This window comes from Ambystoma mexicanum, chromosome 5p (assembly GCF_040938575.1).
Source record: "Ambystoma mexicanum isolate Mex_15411 chromosome 5p, UKY_AmexF1_1, whole genome shotgun sequence".
Taxonomy (NCBI): Eukaryota; Metazoa; Chordata; class Amphibia; order Caudata; family Ambystomatidae; genus Ambystoma; species Ambystoma mexicanum.
The window spans coordinates 792,269,652-792,293,060 of record NC_090930.1 but is presented as its reverse complement, the minus strand read 5'-3'; the positions used below and the strand labels follow the sequence as shown (position 1 = coordinate 792,293,060).

Below are 23,409 nucleotides of genomic sequence, written 5' to 3'. Positions count from 1 at the left end.
ATGAATTTGAATCTAGATTTTACCATGCACAAACAGTACACTTGGAGGATGAATACTTCATTAATACACAATGTGGAGGTGGTGGAGAAAATAGCCGCAGACATTGAGTTCTTTATAGAAGAGAATTATAATTGGGAAATTAGGCCAGAGATAGTGTGGGAGGCCTTCAAGTGTACTATGACGGGGATGCTCATTGGCCTAGCAAGTGGACAGAAGAAACAATTTGAGAGGAGACATTCGGAACTTGAGTCAGGAATTAAAAATACATCAAGGAGGCTTATGGATGATCCGACATGTACGGATATGGTTCCAGAGCTTTTGAAATTGAAGAAAGAACTGAAGATGCTGATTATGGAGTGGGTAGAGAGGAAAATCTTTTACCAAAAAGTTACATATTTCAAAAATGGGAGAAGCGTGATCGTTGGTTAACGTACAGATTAAGGAAAAGAGAGTCAGAACATTCGATTCCTTCAATTCAAGGTCCAGACGGATGGATTACATTCCATCCAAAGGAAATTAATGAGGTTTTTCGTCATTTTATACATAGCTGTAGCAAAATGAATCGGATATTACTGGTAGAGGAGAAGAGTTCCTTGAAGGGTTGAAGATGCCAAAGCTCGCAGAAGATGCATCACAAGCCCTTGAGGAAGATATAACGTTAGAAGAAATTAAAAGAGCGATCAGCAGGCTAAACGGTGGGAAGTTACCAGGACCCGATGGTTTAACGGGGAAGTTCTATAGATTACTGCCGAATTCTGAGCTGACTCTCTTGAAAGACATATTTACTTTGTCGATGGTGAATGGCTCTTTACCACCAACCACGAGACACGCTACAATTTCAGTCTTTTTAAAGAAAGGGAAGGATGATACCCTCCCTTCAAGCTATAGACCAATTAGTTTGATTAATGTAGACAATAAGATACTGCCTAGACTATTGGCCTTAAGGCTAGAGAATTTGCTAACAAAACTAATTCATGAGAATCAGTCGGGTTATGTGAAGGGGAGGAGGACTTCAAGCAACATTAGAAAGTTGCTCCATACAATATCGATGGCAACTAATTCTAAAGATGACACTGCAGTCCTATCCCTTGATGCCGAAAAGGCTTTTGACTGGGTAAACTGGGATTTTCTTTTTTCGGTCCTCGAGAGAATGGTGTTTGGTGTAAGATTCATGTCTTGGATTAAGTTGTTTTATACTGATCCTATTGCTGACGTTAATACCAATGGCTTACGGTCAGATTATTTTTGTGTTGAAAAGAGGAACGAGGCAGGAGTTTCCTCTGTCCCCCTTATTGTTTGTTATTAGGATTGAACCTTTAGCTGTTGCACTTAGAATGGAGTCTGGTTTGCTCGGATTCAGCTTTTGGGGGTTACCAGTACTTGTGGACATCTTGTCGATTTTTTATCAGTGTTCAGTCTACAAAATAAATTGGGCTAAGTCGGAAGTACTGCCCCTAGTGCCATATTGTGATAAGCAGTTCATGTCGAATTTGGGATTCAATTGGTGTGCTGACAAATTGTTATACTTGGGGGTATGGATTACACCTAGGATTACCGACTATGTACAAGAGAACTTGAAAATGGTTTGTACTGATTTTAAGCAGGATTTGGAACAACACCTAAGATCAATTATGTCCTGAGCATGATTCTGCTGAATATTGACATGAAATATTGGAAAGAACTAGATAGGCTCCTTCAAAATGTCCTATGGGATCAAAAACTGCCCAGATTAAAATGGCTGTGTGAAAGATCTCTTACTTGCAGGTTTGAGGAGTTCCTGGAAGAAATTGAAAGAATTTCTGAGAAGTGATGCACTTAGGCTTCAGTTTGGATGAATCTGAGCATTACATTGGAGGGTAAAGTTATATTTTGCCTGAATGGTTTCTGGGTGGTATAAGGTGGATGGCTGATCTTTTTAGGAATGGAAAATGGATGACAGCCAGAGAAATGCAGATACACTTCGATATTGCTAATTTCAATATCTCAGATTATCAGAAACTCAGAAGAGCTATTGGTGAGGTTAATGTGGGGGAGAGGCTGAATTTGGACTTGTTCATCATGAAACCAAAGTTGAGAGAAGGTGGCTTAGCCAGCCGAGTATACGGATTGATTGTGGCAGAGTACAAAGGCAATGACTCTTTGATGGAAGAATGGAGTCGGAGGATTGGAAGGGATATTCCAGAAGAGCTATAGTCAAGAATGTGTGGGAATGTTATACTTTGTTCTTTGGGGCTCACGGAAATATCTCGTCAGATTAAGATTTTGAATCAGATTTTATGGACCCCAGAGCGGATGTGGAAGAGAAGTCTAATGGATAATTCTGATTGTTGGGCATGTGTGCATGAAACTAGCGCCCTTGAGCATATGTTGTGGGACTGTAGAAGAGTGAGAGGATTCTGGTTGGAATTTGATACCATCTGTGAGAAAGTTCTGGCAGAGAGAATCAATTTTGATTTCAAAACCTTGGTGCTGGGAAGTGATGAGATATTAGATGGCCTCACTGAGGTGCGATGATGGGGAAATAATGAATCTTATCGGGCTGGAAGTCTGCTATACCTGTAGAGATTGAGGTCTGGATTGCAGAAATGCATAATTTGGTGGAGATGGAGAAAGAGTGTTATATAGAAGGGAAAGGAAACTTGCATTGTTTGAGAAGATATGGGGGAAGTTTCTTTTATTGTACTAGATTCATGATGTGCTTTTTGTGAACCTGGGGCGGGGGTGGGTGGTATGATGGAGGGATTTTATTGAAGGTACAGATGATGTTGTATATAGTTCTTTGTCTAGTTTAGTCTGATGTGTTTGGTTTTTGTAAACTTTGTAAACTAAAATAACATTAAAAAAAAGAAAGGAATAGGAGGTTGGAGATGGCTGATGGTGTTGGTGTAGGATAGAGGTTGGGAGAAACCTAGTGGTAAGGGTAAAGTAACCATGTGGGTAAGTGGTAGAGCTGCAGTTAGGTTAATGCTATGGTTATTTTAGTAAAGGTTTTGGGTTAGGGCAAGGTTCACTGTTCATTTCCTATTTATTTTGTATTGAGTAACATGCAAATAAAATGCTATAGAGCACCGAAGTGATAGTGTTCTGTAAGAGTTCAAGGTAGAATAAGGGTTGAAGTTAAAGTTAGGGGAAGGTTTAGGAATGGAGTTAGGGTGATTGTCGTGGTTTTGTTAGAGGTTTGGGTAATATTTAGGGTTACCGTCTGGTACTTTAGTGAATTTAAAAATAGGGTTAATAAAACCTTATTACTGGCAACATTTTCACACTTTGCATTGCTTGTATTGAATTACTCAATTTTTGAAAAACGACTTTTTCCTGACTACATTTTCACATGACTACATTTCCCTGGGGACATTTTCACATAGAAACCATTAGGCATGATAGTTCCCTTTCTGTAATGTGCAGTACTGTATTGCCAGCGGTAGGCACCAGCTAGCACCGGCTCTGGTCAACTGCCCTTTCCATCATGAGGCCCATATTCCTAGATGAAGTATAATGCACTGAATTCTTAAGCAAGTCACCCATAGTGCTGTAGGAGATCAATCCTTTTTATTGACCAGTATGTTGACATTATTTTTCACTCGTCAATGCCTATATTTAAAATAACTTCAGTCTCTTAACTTTATGCCGCAATCAAAAATTAAAGACACTTAGAACTGTATACAGCATTTTTTTATTTCCACAAATGCCGATATATTTTGTAAACCTGACATTTCCAAGACAGTGCACAATGGATCAAAATAAAGGTGTTAATACAGGTGACATAATTAAGTGAATGACTCTCCCAAAAACTGCTCATACAAGAAATGTACAATCTTAATTCAAATACAGCACAAGTGATTTTTGTAAAGAAAAACTAGAAACATTTAAAAGAAAGGAACACGTGTGTGCATTCTAAGCATTAGAGCTGCATATAAATCTAGTGTGATAGGTCTTTCTTATTCCTTCATGATTATTTCAAAATGTACATTCTGTGACTGGTATACCTTAAATATACATGGCATTGCAGGTGTGCTATGAATTAAAAGCGGTGGGAAAACACTTGCACAAGGTATTCAAAGGTCCCACGATTCACAAAATGCGAGTGGCCACATCATGATAGTTTTTCCTGTCTAAAAGAAGGGACTTATGTAGATTTTCAGTGTCTTGGTAGACAGAAATGGCCAGTTGCGAGGTTAGCCCTCAGAGTTGTGTTGTCATCTTCCCTGTTACCATTATTTGCGGAACATCTGCTTAGTGGTCCTGCCATGTAAACTAGTCTATTGTAATAAGAGGACACGCTTCTGGTTTGCAGACTGCAATATGTTCAAGTTCATAAATGTTACCTGTCTACAGTACACCTGCTAACTTGTTAGTTAGGCTCTCTCTATCACCTGTAGATCCCCTCCTTCAAGTACTTTCATTATGACACATCATGAAGTGCTGGAGAAGAGCCATGGCTATCTAGGCCTCACTCACAAGCAAATTCCCACTGTGCATTGATATTCCATTCAGTTTCGCTGGACAGTCACTGACTAGTGACTCAATGCACTGAGATAAAACCTCATCTGTAAAACGGACTTCTAGGCATCTTAAAATAGGCCTTAGGTTAGGTGTTCTGCTTTCAAAATGGAGACTTTGATACTCTCTGCTTTTGTACATAGGACTCTGTACTGTTTATTAACACACTCATTTGATGCACAGATCTCAAACCCATCGTTTCAAACCACTCACACTCTTTCTTTTATTGTTTGCCTTCACATCTGTCCAGCGAGTGTCCCTCGCAATCACCTAGATGACCTGCTTTTGGTGCCTTCACCATCAAGTCTTACATTTGTCGGTAATATTGGCCAATCGGCCTTAGCAGTGACAATATACCCATAGAGGATAATGATCGCTTGCAGAAATTGAGACATAAGATCCGAGTGAGTGGGAGGCTTTCGAAGCATTACAAGTCTGTATGAGTAAGATGCGTGTCTGCTGTACCCACCATTGCTGTTATTGCTCCATATAAGCATTGCCAATCACAGTAGTTTCTGTTTAATGGAGCAACATAAATATTCAGCAAACGTTATTGCATGCCCCAGCTCTGTATTGCATGCCCCAGCTCTGTATTGTATAAAGGAGGAACATTGGCCATCTGGGTCCTTAAAGTGAGTAAGCAATGAAACATCAATTACCCATCATGCAAAACAATCCCTACATTATCAGAGCTATAGCAAAAACTTGCCTTCCTTCCTGAATTTATGGTTCGAGGCCTCCTCTCGTATTGCCACACTCACAACGAGTGCCAATTGCTGGCTGTTTTGGTCTAGTTCATTGTATCCTGGTGCCAACCCTGTACACCGTCCCCTAACCCCCCTTCCAGACATCGCCCAGGTGCTGTGAAGCACGATTTCCATGTGCACATGGTTTTCCTTTGATGTCACTGATGAGTTTTCATATGAAATTGCAAAACATGAGGTCCTCAGTTAAACAGCAAAGCACAGACTGTTTCCGGGTCCAAAGAGTGATACGCTTATATTTCACAATCCTAAATGTAATAAGACCATAGTCAAAGTCAAACATGACAAGTATCCAATTTAGAAAAGAGCACAGAGCTTATGTGAACAAGCAAAGCCAATTTATTACCCCAAAGTGAGAGCTTGTGCATCAAAAATGTAGTTTAGACCTGTTTTTGATATAATTTCTTTCTTTAAGTTGATATTGTTGTAGACCTCCCCTCAATTAGATTTATGAGCCATACATGTCCCTTATTGCACATGAGAGTGCACATGTCTCAAGTGGCACCATACAGGGCACCGAGTTTGAGTCCCAGAAAATATGTCAAATTGGTCAATACTCTTAAGTCTTTTGCGATTTCCATTCTCAGTACATAAGCTTTTACTGTGTGATCCTAAGTATCTTGAATAAAATGGTATTTTGCTATATGAAACTCATAGTTGACATCGATACATTTTTGCTTTTTGTTTCTTTATCCAAATGGCTCCTATTCTGGAGTACTGGTTAAGCTTGTACTTTTTTTTCTCACTTATCCTAGATCTTACAAAACGTGGTCAAGTGTTCAATCTAAGTAAATATTTGCACCCATCAAATTAATTTGGGACTTGTATTCCTCCTTAGGACCAATGGTCAAATTGCTGGAAGCTCATCAAAAGATTTGTAAAGATTTTCTTCAAAGTGAAAAGAATGATAGTATACATAGTAAAGGGCCTTTGTTTTTGACTGAAATATGAACTCACATAACAACCTGTAAGCTTCCCTTCGGCATTCAAGCAGTTTTTCCACACATTGTGTTCAAGCTTTGACGTCATGAACGTAAACCCCTTCGGCTTTCAAATTCACAGGTACAATTGTTTACATTTTAAAATCCAAAATTCAAGCCATACAAATGTAAGCTTATTCATACAAAGAGAACAGTGAATTTCTGCAAATCCTGATAACCCATACTATGCCGTCAATTTGTTTGAAAGAGTTACAAGGGATCATTAGGAATGCAGTATAAAATTAATGATAACTTCCAACTTTGACATTCTTCTTATGATTTATAATTAGCTTTGTCCCTTTTGGATAAAAAATATATGTGCTAGATTTAAGCACTTTTAATTTTTAGAGAAACACTGTAACTTTCAAAACAACATTCAAAAGGAGCATTTGTGAATTACCCAAGCTCAAACATGATTCAAAAATATGATCTTATCATAAAACAATAAGCACAGAGCTTGGAGAACAAATCAATCCAAACATATTCACCTACTCTTCCTTCACATACAATTGCACACTTGAGATAACAAATAAAGAAAGTTCCCTCTACCAAGAGCCACATCCTGACAATTGCCTGACCCAAGCATACAGTACGCATTTTATACATTAACATGTAGAGAAGAATCTTTTCAAAATGTCACCCACCACAATACTTGGCTCCGCTTTTGTTTAACCTTATCTCCGTTCTAGAATATCTTACTGCCAGATCAAATGGTCCATCATCTGATCAAACTACCTCGCAGATCCTTCAGAGTGTTGCGACTGCACAGTTCCTTGCATTTGTAAGCGGATGACTCTTCAGTGGAACCAGCCTCCGTGCCATGTACCTATCCGCTTCCTGCGCTCCCTCAAGTGATACCAACCAAAGTAGTGGCCTGTGTGCAGAGTGACCAGAGCTTTTCAATACTTGGCCGAATGACACCCTTACTGTTCGCACTGAGAGAGGGATTCCCTCTAATTCAGAGACCCTACTAGTGTTATTGCATCTTAATTATAAATTCGAACGTCCATTATGTTAACTGAAAAGCATTTATTGCTGTAACTTATTGTATGTGTACAATTGCTAAGTTTCTTTTTACATCTACTATGTGAGGTGTTTCAGCTTTTTTGAGCAAGGCTTTTAACAGTGAAGATAAGTGTGTGTGTGTGTGTCTGTGTGTATATACATATATCTCTGAGAATTCTGCCAGATATCAGTGCTTGAGTGAACGGTGTAGAGCAATACGAAACAATATGGTAAATCATTGATACAAATATAAAGACACATTCAGTATAAAAGGCTTACATTTACACACAAAAATACTTTTTGGTAACAGTTTTCCCCTGAGGGTATACCACATATGTTGGATTCATAAATACTGCTCTGCACTGCAGCTTCATCACCAAAGTTCAAAGTTGGTCTCTTTTAATTGCTCCAATCACAAGACATGGCTGCAGTGGTTGCCTCAGGATATGCTCCCTCGCTTGTTAGCATGATAAAGAACACAGCATCAATGGGCCTCCGAAAAATATGGAGAAGATTTTTTTCTTCCACATATGGAAGATACAAGAGCAAAACCAATTGGCTAGCAAATGTGTGCCACATGACTGGGTTTGAGCGGCAGTGCACTAATTCTTCTGGACCCAGTCCCAGCTGTCCTCGTTTTCCTTTCGGTTCTTCTCGGCTTCAATGATCTCTTTGTACCTCCGGCGAAAGAAGCCCATCTGGAAATGGAAGGAAACAAGATTTGGTTAGAAGACGGCACAGCATGCTCACCCGTTCTGGAAAAGCGCTTTTAGAATGAACTCTATCAGTCTGGGAATCAGTGACAGATCCATGTAACACTGACAACACTAGTACGACATAAGCAGGGATAGCTCTCGTCTCGTGTCTGACTGCGTCTTGCAGTTTGGCTTCTAAGTTGTGTTCTGGTGCCTGTCAACCTGCATTCATATTGGATAAACCAAACAATATCTCCAAAACATGAAGAAAGAAACAGAGCCAAAACCACTGTTCACATCTGCCAGACTGCCACTTCAACCAGAATGTACCATGTAGACAGTGAATAAAAAGAGTGTGAGTATAAGCAACTTATTTCAGTTTCCATTTCAACTTGTTTATGGCCAAATACGTTTATTTAAAAATGCAGTTTGTGGGTTTTTGTCTTCTTTTATTTGTGGTTGATGAACTTGGGAGCGGGAATATCAGTCTTGAGTCTTAGAAACACCAGACACACTAAAGTAAGGATTCAATATTTCTACAAATATGGTGCATATGTCATATGTAGGTTTGATCTTCAGAGGTGTGCCTATAAACGCCATGTTTAGAGCAGCTGATTCTCTCTGTAATTATTTGACTATCCCATGTAGGTGCATGCATCTACACATAGCTGAATACCACATACTCATACAGTTGTAAGTGCAAACATTCTCCAACCCCAAAAATACTAGTTAATTTATTATAGAGCACTGGATAGAAAATCAATCTGAATGATTCATATTTAAAAATGTAGTTAATTCGTGACAGCTAAAGAAACGCTATGTGCAGTGTGTGCATCTACACTTCTTGTATGCTAGACATTCTCTCTGGTAATGAGTGTGGGTGACGCTGAGTATCTCATACAGTGAGCTGCATGATCAGCCATTCATTTCCAAAACTAGTGTAGAAGCCTGTGTACACGAGCCAAAGGGCAGGGTTACATGAACACAGTAGGACCACTATGTAGTGTAAGGCAACAGCTCCCTCTAGCGGTGACTCCAGGCGAAGTTATGACTGCATTGGACAAACACACATATGGCATTTTATTATCATGTTAGATGTGTTAACTCACTGCACTGCTGTATTGTATTGTGGGTTTTAGAAAGCCTTAATCTAAAAATCTACAGTAGCTGGGAAGCAATGGAGCAGAATAGAATTGAACTGCAATAAGGAAAGAGGGAGTACGTCAAGCTCATGAGTAAGAGGGGGGTCTGGAATAGAGAGTGGCTGCAGAGAGAGAATACGCTGCTGTTTCGCTCTCTTTCGTTGGGGGGTTTTTCATGTATGGGACATAATTCCCTGTATGGGAATGCAAACAGCCAGTGCAGACCGTTTAGGGGGAAGAGTGATGCGGTCACACTTTTTTCAGCCCTTTGATGAGGCAAGCAGCTGCTTGTAATTTTCCCATCAAGGATTTGAGGAGTCCAATGAGTACCACTGGCTAAGTGGGACTAGAGCTTGGGGTGAAGTTTGGGAATAGGGGTGAAGAAGGAACAGTTTAACATTAGCATGAGGCCCCCTTGTCTCTTCTTGGTGATGTGCTGTGTGAAGAAGAGCACCCTGCAGACATAGAATCCAAGCAATTTGGCATTGTTAGCAGGACTGGGAGTGAAAACTTGTACATTTATCTAACTTGTGTGATAATAAAAGCTGCACATGCACATAATGGGCTTTATTGGCGGCCAGTTGACTGTATCGGTGATCATTGCATTGAATACTGTTTTATGCACAGGTCCAATCCAGTGTTCTATTGCCCTGCGGATGGGGTATATTCCCCATCACCTTTGCTCTGTGCATCAATGCCACAGAGGCTAAATATAGTCCCTATCTCCTGTGCTCTACCCTACCATCATCATCATCCATTTTGTTAGCTTTATTTGGCCATTCTTTCCATTTCTCATCCAATATATCAGCTGTCTTGTATTTTGAAGAAAAATAATCTAATGCCCAAACTCAGATAGATCGTTGTCAGCACTACTCTTGAAAAATGTGCAGTAAGCTATCAATTAATTAATATATCTCTTGATTGATCTGTGTGTCTGTCTATCTGAACATTTTATAAACTCAATCGTTCATTTGATATCTAATGTATTATTGTTTGCCAATCTGTTTGTCTTTTCTATTCTTCTACACACCTTTTCCTTTTCATTTTGACAGCATATAATCCAGGCCGGACTTGCACCTAGGATTTCAATAGGAAGAAGACTGGGGATTTTCAAGTTGAGAAGATCACCTGATTGCTACTTTGGGAGGTTTAGTGCTGCATTTCAGTGTCATTTCGATTTATTTCGGGCCAAATGTAAATGTGGCTTGCTGGGAAATGATGATGGGCCTCATTACGACCCAGGCGGTAATCTTCCGTCATTACCGCCATGGCGTAATGAGCGTTTACGCCGTGGGCCGAGGGCGTAAAGAGCGCCACATTACGACCCATCGCACACGAGCATTACGCCATGGCGGTAATGCAATTAACGCCGTGGCGGAAAAGGCCCCTACCGGCATCGTAAAGCGAGCAAGGTGCACCTCCGCCACCGTAATTAGCGGCCACCGTAATTAGCGGCCACCGTAATTTGCGGTGGCCGTAAAAAGCTGAACCGGAAATAGCGTCATCGCGCCGGAACGGGAAACAGCACGTCGGCCATCTTTAAAAACACAATCCATTGCCATCCTACCGAACAACACCAGACCCAACCCTGACACCTGTCCCAACCAATCAGCCATCCATCCAAGTACCCGAAAATGCCAAAAGTTGTAAAGAAGGCATGTGACCGCCAGCGCCAGGAGAGATTCAGCCGGGAGGAACTCTGCATGCTTGCGGAGACCCTGCAAGACAACGCAGGTGTCGTTTTCTCCCCGGAAATGACCAGGACAGCGATAGCGAAGAAGAAGGCCATCTGGGCCCTGGTGGCCGAGCGCGTCAGCGCGGTGGGGACCGTACCCCGCACCCCACAGCAGTGCAGGAAGCGCTGGGATGACCTACGCATACGGGTCAGAGCCGTCATCTCTGCAAACCGCAACCTTGCCCTGGGTACCGGTGGAGGGTCGGAATCCCCACTAAAACTCCAACCGTGGGAGGAGATCTGTGCAACCACGATTGGCATGGAATCCATTGAAGGCGTTGGAGGGATGGAAAGGGGAGCTCCGACATCAGGCGATGAAGGTAGGTGCCTCAAACAAGACATGCCATAGTCACTGCAGTCCATTCATGTGTAGCACAAGGTTGCCCTACAGTGTAAATGCAACACATTTCAACACTGCCCATAGCCACATGCGAGCACCACCCTGTATACACTGCTGGCACCCGCATACCTGCATCCACATTCCACACTAAAAGGAGACAACCTGCATGGCCCTGCCTGAAATCTGCCTCATCTACTGACCAGAATAATGTCAATCATTGTCATTCCAAAGTCCGCAGACCCATCAATAACGCCCTCCCTCCTTTGCTCCACCACAGGCACAGATTCACACCCCGAGGACCAGGACACCCCTGCGACGAAGAGAGCCAAGAAGGCCATCAATACCGTCCCCGCACCCTCAACCTCAGCTGCAGTGAGGCAGACCCCACAACAAGCAGGACCCACTGCGAGCATACCGGACGTCCCACCGGCACGCACCCCTGTAGGCAGCAGGCCAGCAGCAGCTGCTCCACCTCTACCGACATTGCCTGCCACAGAAGGCACCGGGTCAGCGGCCAGCAGCAACATCGGTGAGACAGCTGCAATAGCTGCATGTTCAGACTCAGACATGGAGCACGAGGTGAGAAGCCCCACTGACCTACTACATTCCCCCTGTTTCTCAGACGCCAGCCCCCATGAGGATCACACACAGGGGCACACAGAGGTAGAGGAGTGGCCTTCCACCCCATGCCCAGTCCTCACTCCACAGGAGGGGAGCAGCCCCTCCATTACACCACCAGCACTGGCCATGGGCCAGCAGGGGCAGCAGTCCCTCGAGGACATCACAGAACGGCAGCAACAACTGTCCACGATGCTGACTGAGCATGCCGCGGAATGTGTGGGGGCTAGGGCAACCATTGAACAGGCCACGGAGACCCTAAGGGCCGAAGTAGCGCAGAGCACTGCCACCCTGAGGGATGCCATGCAGGCCATGTCCAGGGACATCTGTGCTGAACTTGCCGCCTTGCGTCGTGCGCTCACTGAGCACACCCACACCCTACAGGACGTGCATGCACGGGGGCAGGCAGGGACATCCTCCACTGCCAGTTCTGCACAGAGCAGCCCCGTGCGACGTGCCGGACGTAACCTGCGCTCCACAGCCAGGGGTGCCCCGGGGGCCGGGAGAGGGGGCTTGTAACAGCCCGTGGCCACTGTCACAGGCATCTGTTGACACCTACATGGGGTGTGTTGGGGTGTGCAGGGGGGAGGTGGAGGGTGTGTGTTGGGGTGTGCAGGGGGGAGGTGGGGGGGGTGTTGGGGTGTGCAGGGGGGAGGTAGGGGGGGTGTGTTGGGGTGTGCAGGGGGGAGGTGGGGGGTGTGTTGGGGTGTGCAGGGGGGAGGTGGGGGGGTGTGTTGGGGTGTGCAGGGGGGAGGTGGGAGGGGGTGTGTCATGACGTTTCATAGTTTGAATACACTTTTTTCTTTCCGAAAAAGAATTGTTTGGACATTTTCATTGCGTATGTGTGCTTTATTGGTGTACAGTCCACAGTGTGCATGTCCCAGAGCCACACAGTGCCCCAAGTGCAGTCACCATGTGATACACACCAGCCGTGTGTGCTAGAAGCAGTGGTCGATGATACTTTGGCGCATTGCACGCCCCTCCTGTGCATCGCCTCCTCCATGGGGTGCCGCCCCATCTGCACCCTCCTCATCCTCATCGTCAGGTGGTTGCAGTTCTGCGTCAGGGGGCAGGGGCACATTCCGTCTGACGCACATATTGTGTAGCATGACACATGCCATGACGATCTTTGCCACCTTCTCATGGCCATACAGGAGTGCCCCACCAGACCTGCTGAGGCTTCGGAACCGTGCCTTCAATAGGCCGAATGTCTGCTCTATGACCACACAAGTACGCGTATGTGCACGGTTGAAGTCCTCCTCGTGCTGGTTCTGCGGGTTCCGGGCTGGTGTAAGGAGCCACCTCTTCAGGGGATAGCCTGCATCACCTGTATGTAGGCGAGAATGTATGTGTCAGTCATGTTGTCTGATCAAGAACATGATGTTCCACCATGGCTTGCATCCAACTGTTACTTTGGCTCACTTCTACATGCACTAATTGATTAACACAATGCTACCACTATATGCTCATGGCTCCCATGGCCTGTTTTGCATGCCATCACCCAATGTATGCAGAGGGGTTGTGTGCATTGTGAGTGCCCGTCCTCTGTCTCCGTTCTCTGTGTTACTCACAGCCAGGTGGATTATGCACCCCCCCCTTTCAGCCAGGTGGAGTATGCATCCCCCCCCCTTTCAGCCAGGTGGAGTATGCACCCCCCCCTTTCAGCCAGGTGGAGTATGCATCCCCCCCCCTTTCAGCCAGGTGGAGTATGCATCCCCCCCCTTTCAGCCAGGTGGAGTATGCACCCCCCCCCCTTTCAGCCAGGTGGAGTATGCATCCCCCCCCCTTTCAGCCAGGTGGAGTATGCATCCCCCCCCTTTCAGCCAGGTGGATTATGCATCCCCCCCCTTTCAGCCAGGTGGAGTATGCACCCCCCCCTTTCAGCCAGGTGGAGTATGCACCCCCCCCCCTTTCAGCCAGGTGGAGTATGCATCCCCCCCCTTTCAGCCAGGTGGAGTATGCATCCCCCCCCTTTCAGCCAGGTGGAGTATGCATCGGTACGTCATTCACCTGCCCACTTCCATGACATTGGACTCACCGAGTAGCCAGGATCTTGGCCCTGCATGTCGCTCCATGTAGCGTGGTATTGTGGAGTTCCTCAGGACCATAGAATCATGGGTTGATCCGGGGAATCGGGCACAACAATGTGTGATGATCTTGTTGGAGTCACAGACCATTTGCACGTTGATTGAGTGGAACTGTTTCCGGTTGCGGTACGGTACCTCCATGGCACGTGGAACCACCAATTCCACATGGGTGCAGTCGATGGCACCAATGCAACCGGGTATGCCGGCTAGTGCATGGAAACCCACTTTGGTGTTTGCAATCTCCTGGCCAGTCCGTGGTAATGAGATGTGGTCGTCTGTGTGCTTGAGGAGGGCATCGAGCACTTGGATGAGTGTTCGTGAGAATAATGGTTGTGAAATGCCATGCAGGTGCCCCACTGTGTGCTGGTAGGTGCCTGTGGCCAGGAAGTGGAGTACAGACACTACCTTCAGTAGGGGGGGGGTGGTGGTTGGAGTTTCTATCATGCTGACGATGTCGTTGTGTGTCATGTCTACAATGGCGGTGATGGTGTCCCGGTCCAAACGGTACAGGGTGTGGATCTGCTGAGCAGTGAGGTTGAATGGATTGGCTCTGATGCGTGGGATTGGGGGCTGCCTGCGTGGTGGCACTGGCTGTGCTGGTGGGGCTTGCTGGGCCTGCCTTGCCCTCCTTCTCCTCCTGCGTCTCCTCTGTGCTGCCTGTTGTTGTTGTTGTTGTTGTTGTAGTTGCTGTTGTAGCACATGCATTGCTATCAGGTCCTCCAGCCCCAACATTGCTAGTCGTATTGGTATCATTGTGGAGTGTGACTGGGTGTGGGAAGGGGTGGGGTGTGCTCTTTTTGTACTTCCTGAGTCTGTATTGCCTTCACCTGTGCTGTTTCTGTGCACCTGTGGCAGCTGCATTCACTTAACATGGCCCTTTACGGTTGGTTCGCGATGGCGTTATTAGCACCATGGCGGTAAGGTACTTAACGGGCTGGGTGATGGCGTTAGGTGCATGTCCGCTTGGGTCGGCATTTGCGTACCTTTCCGCCATGGCGCTAAGTACGGTGTGGGCGGTCGCGTGCGTGCACCCTTAGCGCAGTTAGCGGCAGCGTTAACTACGATGCCGCTAATGGCATCGTAGTTAACGGTCAGGGGTCATGATCGGACCTGGCGGAAAACGATGGCGGTAAGCATTTACCGCCATCGTTTTTCACTTAGCGCCAGGGTCGTAATGAGGCCCGATGTATTGAAAGTAGAACTGTGCTTTGTGGCCAGCTACAGTAGTGGATGCTTGCATTTGAAGACTGATTTTGTTAAATGTGTAGCTTCAATCTGGATGGCCTCAGAGGTAGCGAGGGCGCCTGCATAGGCCTTGCTGTTTCTGGAGAATCTTGACATGATTAGGGCACCAGAGGCAGCCCAGTCTTCTGAGAGGAGGTTTATTAGGAATTCAGTTAACAGCACATAGCCATAATACTTTGCTTTGACAAATACATCAGTACGGGTAGATGTCACCCTTCAAGTATAGAACGGAGAGCCAGAGGCCGGGGTGCCGAGGAGTTGACCAAAGGCAACGTAAGGTAACTCGTACATGACAAAAAGAGCTATTCATACTGAAGTGAATGTATTCCATTAACTCTATTGATTATGACACATTTGTCTCCAAAGGTACATCTAAATCTTTATATCTAAGAAGGAATTTCCTCAAGACAAAATACAGCATCTGCAGTTGTAACTGGATAGTTTCATATTGTGTGAGCAATTCCTTGAGAAGGAAATATGCGGAGAGAAGCGGGAACATCACAGACACACTTTGCTACCAGTCTTTTTCATAAAACATACACAAAGAGCAACAGCACAGCAGAACAATTTGGATCTGGCCGCTTTAGCTCCCATTTCATCATTAGTGAGAGCCCATCCACCAAATGAGGACCGCAAATCATTATCTTCACACTTTCTCAGAGACCTGCCAGAAACAGAGGGCCACAGCTCAGCGAGTCTCTCTGAGGTGCAGTGTCACCTACCTGTTTGAAAGGAACGCGCCACATAATAGTGTGTTGTTGAAGCATGGCTGGCAAGACGAATAACTGAGGCCCATTGTTTGGTGGATGGAAATAGATGACATGCACTAGAGGGACACACCGCTAATGTTCCATGTACAGTGAAGAACCAGAAGATTGCTAAATCGCATTGTCTTCCCCAATTTCTACGGCTATGCGCAGAAGGGTCAAAGACGGCCCTCCTATGCATTGGTGAACCTACTCCATTTCTATGGTGTAGATATCTCATGACATAAAATAGGTCTAGCAGTAAAATCAGGCACAATTTAAATTACTGACTGTTACCAAAATGACTGCCAAAATTATAATGAGGGCCATTATGTCACTTTATCATATAGCCGCACAAGAATCTTGAGAGAAATTGCTGAACTTTGCACCACAGAAGAATTCCTCGCTTTCAAAAGAAAAAAAGGGCTTGTGAGCTATGCTCAGAATCATTGTAAATAACAAAATTGGACTTGAAAACACATTTTTATAGGGGTGAAACGGCAACCATGCAGAAGATGCTAAAATGGTTGCATCTACCCAATCCTTGAAGCGAAGAGGGAGTTGGTAAGTGTTTGTATATATAGGGAGGCAGCATTGTAATCAGCCCCGACCCCAATCTTCTGTACAGAAAACAAAGAAACAGATGACCGCCACCATAGGACAAGGGACTTTGTCACTTTTCTATTTCCATGTTGGCCGCGGGTGGGAGGAGTGCCGGGACGAGAGCAAAAAGCTCTGGTCCTGTAGGTGAGTTGGAAGGGAGGGATGGGGGGCAGTATGGGTTGTCTCTGGGGGTCGCAGGGAGGCTGGGGATGTGGGGTGACAACTGGGAGATGCTCCATGTTGCCTCCTCACAATCAAGATGGCGCCACCCGGGAAAGGGCTTCAGGTGGCTGGAAAAAGCAGACGATACACAGTGTATTCTTGCCCTCTTTTCAAGCAACCTGATTGGCTGAGCGCCCTTCCCCGCATGCGAAAACGCCTTCCATGATATTTAAGAGTAGCGTTTGTCCTTAAAAAGAACACTTTTTTTATCGAGGTAAGTTATGTGTTTTCCCAGGCACACGGCTGCAATTAATTCATAACACTGCAGAACTACCTATCGAAGTAGTCTGCATTTAAACATTGCTGAAGGGTGGAATGTCTACATTGTGCATACTTGACATGTGACTGACTCTTCCTCAGCCCCACTTATCTTTCAGTGGTAAATACTTACCATTTATTATAATATTGCAAAATTCAGTGGACCTCATGGAAGTAACATCAGAATTATGAAATGCTCCATCATGCACACTTAACACCTTATTGGGCTGTAGCCTTACATGCTTTCCTGAGGTAAATGGCTGCCATGAACCTCATGCACTGTAATGTTATACACCCCAATGGTACACATGTTACAGAAAAGGAGATGTTTCAACTATGTATCCCTCACGAATAGTAGAGTGAGTTCCACAAGCACAAAGAGAGACGGGCAAGTCCCTTCCTTTCCACCTCCCTATCACCCCAGTGAGTGGCAGGAACCCTATAGGAACATGCAGGACTCTCTTTCGTATTGCTAACCTCCATACCCATCCTCACGCACACTTCCCTCCACCCATACCCCTTTCCTAATTTCCGGCAGCCTTTATCCACTTTATCGTGATTAGCTAATCTACATCACTGCAGGCCCGTAACTTCTAAGCAGGTGCCGCCAGGTTTTGGACGTCCACGTCCTTTGCGGTTCAGCTGCAGACATTATTCTATATTTTATTCCTTAGAGTCAACCGAACCAGGCCGAAACCCACCTTCCTAACTCCCCAAAATGTACCTAAGGGTGTGTGTCTCTTAAAAGAGATACTGGCTGATTTGGACAGCAAAATACATCCATGGGAAATGCAAACCTGGCCACATCTCACTTGCTGATCCAGGAGAGACACACATCACTGTTTCAAAATCTAAACAAAGCCGGGCAGTACTTTGTATCAGGGGTCACATTCCTGCTACAAGCCTGTTTGTGCCACACTTATAGTGACCTCTGGCAAAGACCTGAGGTAGAATGAGTAGAGGAATTAGTAGAGGATGTTGATATTTCTGTCACCTCAAGGAATGCAGCCGTAGCCTGATATTGCGGCTACTTACAAGGTCCACTAACAGATGAAAGCTAAAGGTTACTGATGCCAAAACAACGTGTTTTTCAGTTCCCTAAGGAGCCAAGATGGAACTCAAACATGGGCTTTGCAATGTCCAAAAGATAGAATTACTTCCACACCCTCCCACTTGGCCCTAAATAAAGGTACTAGGCTTGAGTGTGTCAAGCTGGTTTACCTGACATTGATGGGTCCGGGCCTGCACAACTGACTTATGCTTGCCAACTGTGGCATGCCAAACAGGCTATGGCATGCTCTACAATTAGTGTGATGGATTTCAATAATTAGAGTAGATAATGACCTTTTCTGCATGTTGTTTAGTTTACAGAGTCAGTTCTCCGTCATCTGGACATGCAGTTTAGAGAAAACTCTGCAGAAAGGCTGTTATTTTTAAAAAGAAAGACTATGTTTGCAATTATGTCATTTCAGTTTCATTCCAGGACTAATCACTCAAATCTTGAACTTAAGTCGGCTCCATGTTTGTTTTCCCCCCTGCAGAGAGAGACGCGTGCCATTGTGTGTTCCTCTGGAAGTCACAGTTATTAAGCGGCGTGCCCACATTGATTATACAGAAAGAAAGTATATGTCCTCACTGGCTAGAAATGGCAAAAATGCAACATCAAATTGATTTGGCTAATCATGGGCCCAAGAAAACAGATTTTGCCCCAACCAGCGCCCATATCCCATAAAATGCTCAGGTCCCAGACATTCTGTAACAGTGCTGGGAAACGTTTAACCAATGCAGTGTGGTTTTTCACCTACAGTTGCATTGACCGAAAAGTGAAACATGGCATTTGCACCAACGGACCAGTGCAAATGCATACAGTTTGCACCAGGCGGTCTTTGCAAAGAGCACTCCCAAAAGACCAAGCTAGTGAGCAAAATTGGGCAGCACGGGGTACATTTTTGTATTGCAGCCTTAGTTGCCATTACTTGCAGGGGAACACAGAAGCAACCCGTGTTAAAATCTACTTGTGAGGTTGTTTGGTAAGAAGATAGAGGGAACTAGTGCATCCACGGATCAGTGTGTATCTTGAAGGTCAAAGGTTTGAATCCTTGCTGGTCCACTCGGGCTTTAATCCTTCCATTGACGATAAAAGAAGTACCATTGATTTGTGCAACGAAACTCCGATTAGCATGGCCTAGAAACGATTCGGTTCGTAAAGTATGCTATACAATTGTAGAAACTGTCATCAATATCGATGTGATAGGCACAAGAATCCATTGCAGTTTCAGCAGCATTTTCCTGCTGATGGATGAGCCACAGTATTTTGAACTATTTTAATTAAAAATCATTTGAACACATGGGGGGGGTATTACAGAAACTTTGCACCAGTGCAAGTGAAATTAGCATTAGGAAAAAATGGCTCTAGTGAAACAAAGAAAACACTCTGTCAAAGCATTTTTCCAAAGGAATACAAGGAAAAATATTTTCCTGGTGCAAAAATGCATGAAAATAATCGGTTTTGCAATCAGGCAATTTTTTAAGGGAATTGTGCCACAAGTACCCTCGTCCCTGTGCTCCCTTACCATCATGGGGATCTGGCATCCCTCTTTATGAGTTCATGATCGAGTCAGTGGAAACATTCCTTCCATTTCTCCTTTACTGTGTAGGAGGAGATGGCACATGGGGCCTGTTTCACAGAAGCTTTTTATAATGGCGCAATCCCATTGGAAACACAGTCTGTGAATCAGGCCGATATTGTGCGCACATCATCTCATCAGAAGTCTTAGCATAGGATACACCTTCATCCGTTCTAACCTCAGGAAGCCTGGGTTCCTCTGGCATGCATTGTCGTCAGCTCACAGACAGAGATGCCTATTTCAATATGTTTGAGCAATGTGCCCAGTCCTGCCTTCCACCCAGTGCACCCAATTGCCCCAGTAACAAGACCGGGACGGTCTGCAGTATTCAGGCTTCTCTTGACATTTCAGAAGCAGAAGATGATTGCAAACTCAACGATAGCAATCTGGGCGTGTATGTGCCTTTCACTTATCTTATGTTTTTTTTAGTGCAACTGTCAGCAATGCCAGATCTCCTGGTGCTGAGAACTCAGGTTGGCTACTTGCAACCAGTCAATAGCAGGGAAATGGGAATGCCATAATTCTTACTTAAATGGAAAGTGGGGTGCCAATTCCCTGAACTCAATCTGAAGGTCATTCAATGTTTTTGGAGGCATAGACTGAGAAAGCCTAGCCTCCCACTCTGTCACTGCCTTGTATTTATCACCTGTAATAAAGGGGCACTGTCATTGTGGACAGTAGTGTTGGATGTTCTCAATCAGAAAGCAATGGCCTTAATTATAAAACGTTGGTGGAGCATGCACATTACTTTGATATTGATCCTATTTTTCGGAAGCAGACAGAGCGATGACCTGGGGCATCACCCTCCCATTTATCCAACCTACCCGGCTGCTGTATGTTACACTCTCCAAAGACAATCCATCTAACAGGCAGGCAAGCCACAGTAGTCAAAGGGCCCAATTCACAAAGAAATGACTAGAAGTCATTCTAATTTCCCCAAGACTGAAACCTGGACAGGACTATCTTTTCCACAAATGATTTACTCTAAGGTAGCCTGACTTACTCCTGTCTGCACAGGGCTATCTGGTTCGCAAATAAATATGAGTTACCTTGACCTACTCATGATTTATTATGAGTAAGTATGTGTAACTCCTTATTTACTCCCGATTTTCTAGGGCTTGGTTACTGCAGGAGTAACTGGGACTTACTCAGAGTTAGACGTAGTAACATTTTGTTAACTCTGCTAAACTCTTTGCATAGTCAGATGGGACAGTACCAGCATCATAATAAATGGAACCCCATTTGACAACACCTAAGAGATTGTTGGGGTGGTCAGGAAGGGTCCCCATCATTACGAAGGATTCATTTTGCACCCACCATATTGACGACGGGGGGATAGCAGAGAACTGGGGCAATGTTGCAAACATCCATATGTATCGATTGCAGTTAATTATGGTTGGGATATGTTACTTTTAATGTTCAGAAATTATACATATTAGATCTTCACGCACGTATAAAAATACAATATTAAAATTGCAAAAAGCAAAATGAACACAATCTACACAACAGGGCGCATTTGTAAAAAGACATGTTAGTTGGGACTCTTGCAAAATGCTTGTTGATTTTTCAACTGACGTTCTCAGGTGTTCAGACAGCAGAAAATTACATAATCAGTCATTTTAAACTCTGTGGTTAGCTGCTGCACATGAATTTTAAGTAGCAGGGACATTTGTTGCTGGAATGAAGAATGAGACATCTATTAAGAAGGTCAGCTTACGAACAGGACAAGGTTTATGATTTAACAGTCCCGCAAGGGAACAAATGTTATCTCGCTCACGTATTGAAGTCATGTAGAGGGGTTTCGTCGTTTGTTTGGGCTGGAAATGAAAATGAGGCCCGAGGCCAGGGTCATTAGAAGCTGTATGTTCTGGAGTTGTGGTCTCACATATTAGCAGGTCTTCAGAAGCGCTAGGTGTCAGGGGTAGTTGAGATCGCAATCAGTAGTTCAAAGAAGATACTGTTTATTCAGGCGTTCCTCTATTTGCTAAAATATGTAAGTGGACCTTTTGTAATTACACATAAGGTTAACGGCCTTAGGCCAGTTATTGCTAGTAATGAATTATGTTTTCAATACCAATGTTTAACCATGTACTGACATCATGGTCTACTACGGACGAATCCTAAGACGTGGTGAGTTCTGAATATGATTTGAAGATGACTATCAAGATAAGACTGACCAATGAAAATGGAAGAATTGGGAAAAGATGTGATTTCTTTGAAATGGTTTCTGTCCAATCATATGTGGGGGGATTATAATAAAGATCTGGGAGTGTTTCAATTGTTCAAAAGTATATATAAGATGTCAACTGATGTTGTATAGTTGAGACTTGGGTTATTTGGTCCTGCAACACCATCCAACCGCTCCCCAGAGCTTTGTACAATAAACTTGCTGTATGTGTACTAACATCTTAAGTGGTGGGCCTGTTTGGGTTAAGGTGATTAAAGGGCCATCCCCACAATATCAATTTGTAATTTGCATTTTGTACTTTTTTTTTAAACTGAACATAAAACACCTGCAGATCAATCGTCCTTTGAGACTATTCCATTTTACGGAATGTGTGCTAACAGCTCAGTGAGTGCTTGACTGTTTATTCCTACCCATGCAGTAAGGATGCAGTCCCTTCTCCATTTGCAATTACCAACTGTCCCCCATGCGGCCCAACAGAGAATACTGCACATGTGTGCTCGAGTTCAATTGCATTTTATATATTAATAGACATTATTTTGCTGAAATATTAGAAAAGTAAACATGGAGAGCATATGTTTGTAGTAGCTTTGCCATTTCAGTATAAAGTGCCAGTATTTATGTTGTGCTTTTAAGAAGGGCTGGCATGTCACAGCAAGGGGAGTGGCCCAAGGTCTACAGTGTGCCAATGCTGCAAACCAGTGTATCCTGAGAGATAGCTCATTTCTGTAGGGTAGCACAAACTGCTTTGGGATCCCTACTCCCTTACCCCTGAACCCAAACTCTGCAATAGAAACACAACTCAAAGTCTTTACAAAAATGCTTTTTGAAAACCTGTGGCTTTCAAAAGGCAGAGCATTGTTTTCACAAAACCACATCCTTGGAACAACAAATAAAAACAAATGCTTGAAATTGTAATAAACAATGAGGTTTTAAGACCCCCACTGGGTGCTGGCTAAGGCAGAATGGTATGTTCCAATAAACAATATAAGTTGTGTGTGTATAAACTCTGGGCTCAACAGCTGCACTGGACAGTGGGTTAAATATTTGTGTTATTCTAGTGCTTACCTTGCTCAATGAAAAGGTTTGGGCGCACAGCTCATACAGGAGAAAAGAGGGTCCAAACAAAGGAAATCATTGAATATTAGAGAAAAGTGACGTATAGCCCTAACAAAAATAATCCATGCCTCCCCTCCCTAAAATACCACTTTGATCTTGCAGAAAGTGAAATCAAAGCAATGAAATGAACTTTTTTGTCACTACATTTTTTAAATAGCACACAAATCCAAAATTGCCTATAAAAGACCTTACTGTGCAGATTTGGACTGACTAGACACCAGGCTAATTAAGCCTCGTTGGCTGTGAGTGGCGGGAGTAATGCCAATAACGGGTGCCCGACTTAATGGTCCTGATCAAAGCGAGGACCAGCAAGGCGGCTTAAGGGGGCATCTTGGCTGTGAATCCCGCCCACAAGGGTGGCTAAGCCTATTAGAATCCGAGTGGGGTGTGCGGGGCTCGGCTAAAATAGAACTAGAAAAAGAACGAATGCCATGGCTTTATGCCAAAAGATAGCAGTGCTGGAGAGAGGTGGGAGCATGCATACCTTAGTCCAGGGGTGGTGCACTTAGACCAGGGGTGGTGCACATGAAGCGGAAGG

The 23,409-nt window shown here is 44.4% G+C and overlaps 1 protein-coding gene across 1 annotated transcript in view; it reads right to left on the bottom strand.

Annotated features, from left to right (window-relative positions):
- Positions 1 to 3,654: 3,654 nt before the first annotated feature.
- Positions 3,655 to 23,409, bottom strand: part of ITGA9 (integrin subunit alpha 9) — a 1,159,507-nt gene continuing 1,139,752 nt past the window's right edge. The window contains exon 28 of the mRNA XM_069613210.1: positions 3,655 to 7,947. Coding sequence (XP_069469311.1) covers positions 7,852 to 7,947 — 96 coding nt within the window. The 3' untranslated portion in view covers positions 3,655 to 7,851. The remainder of the gene's footprint in view (positions 7,948 to 23,409) is intronic.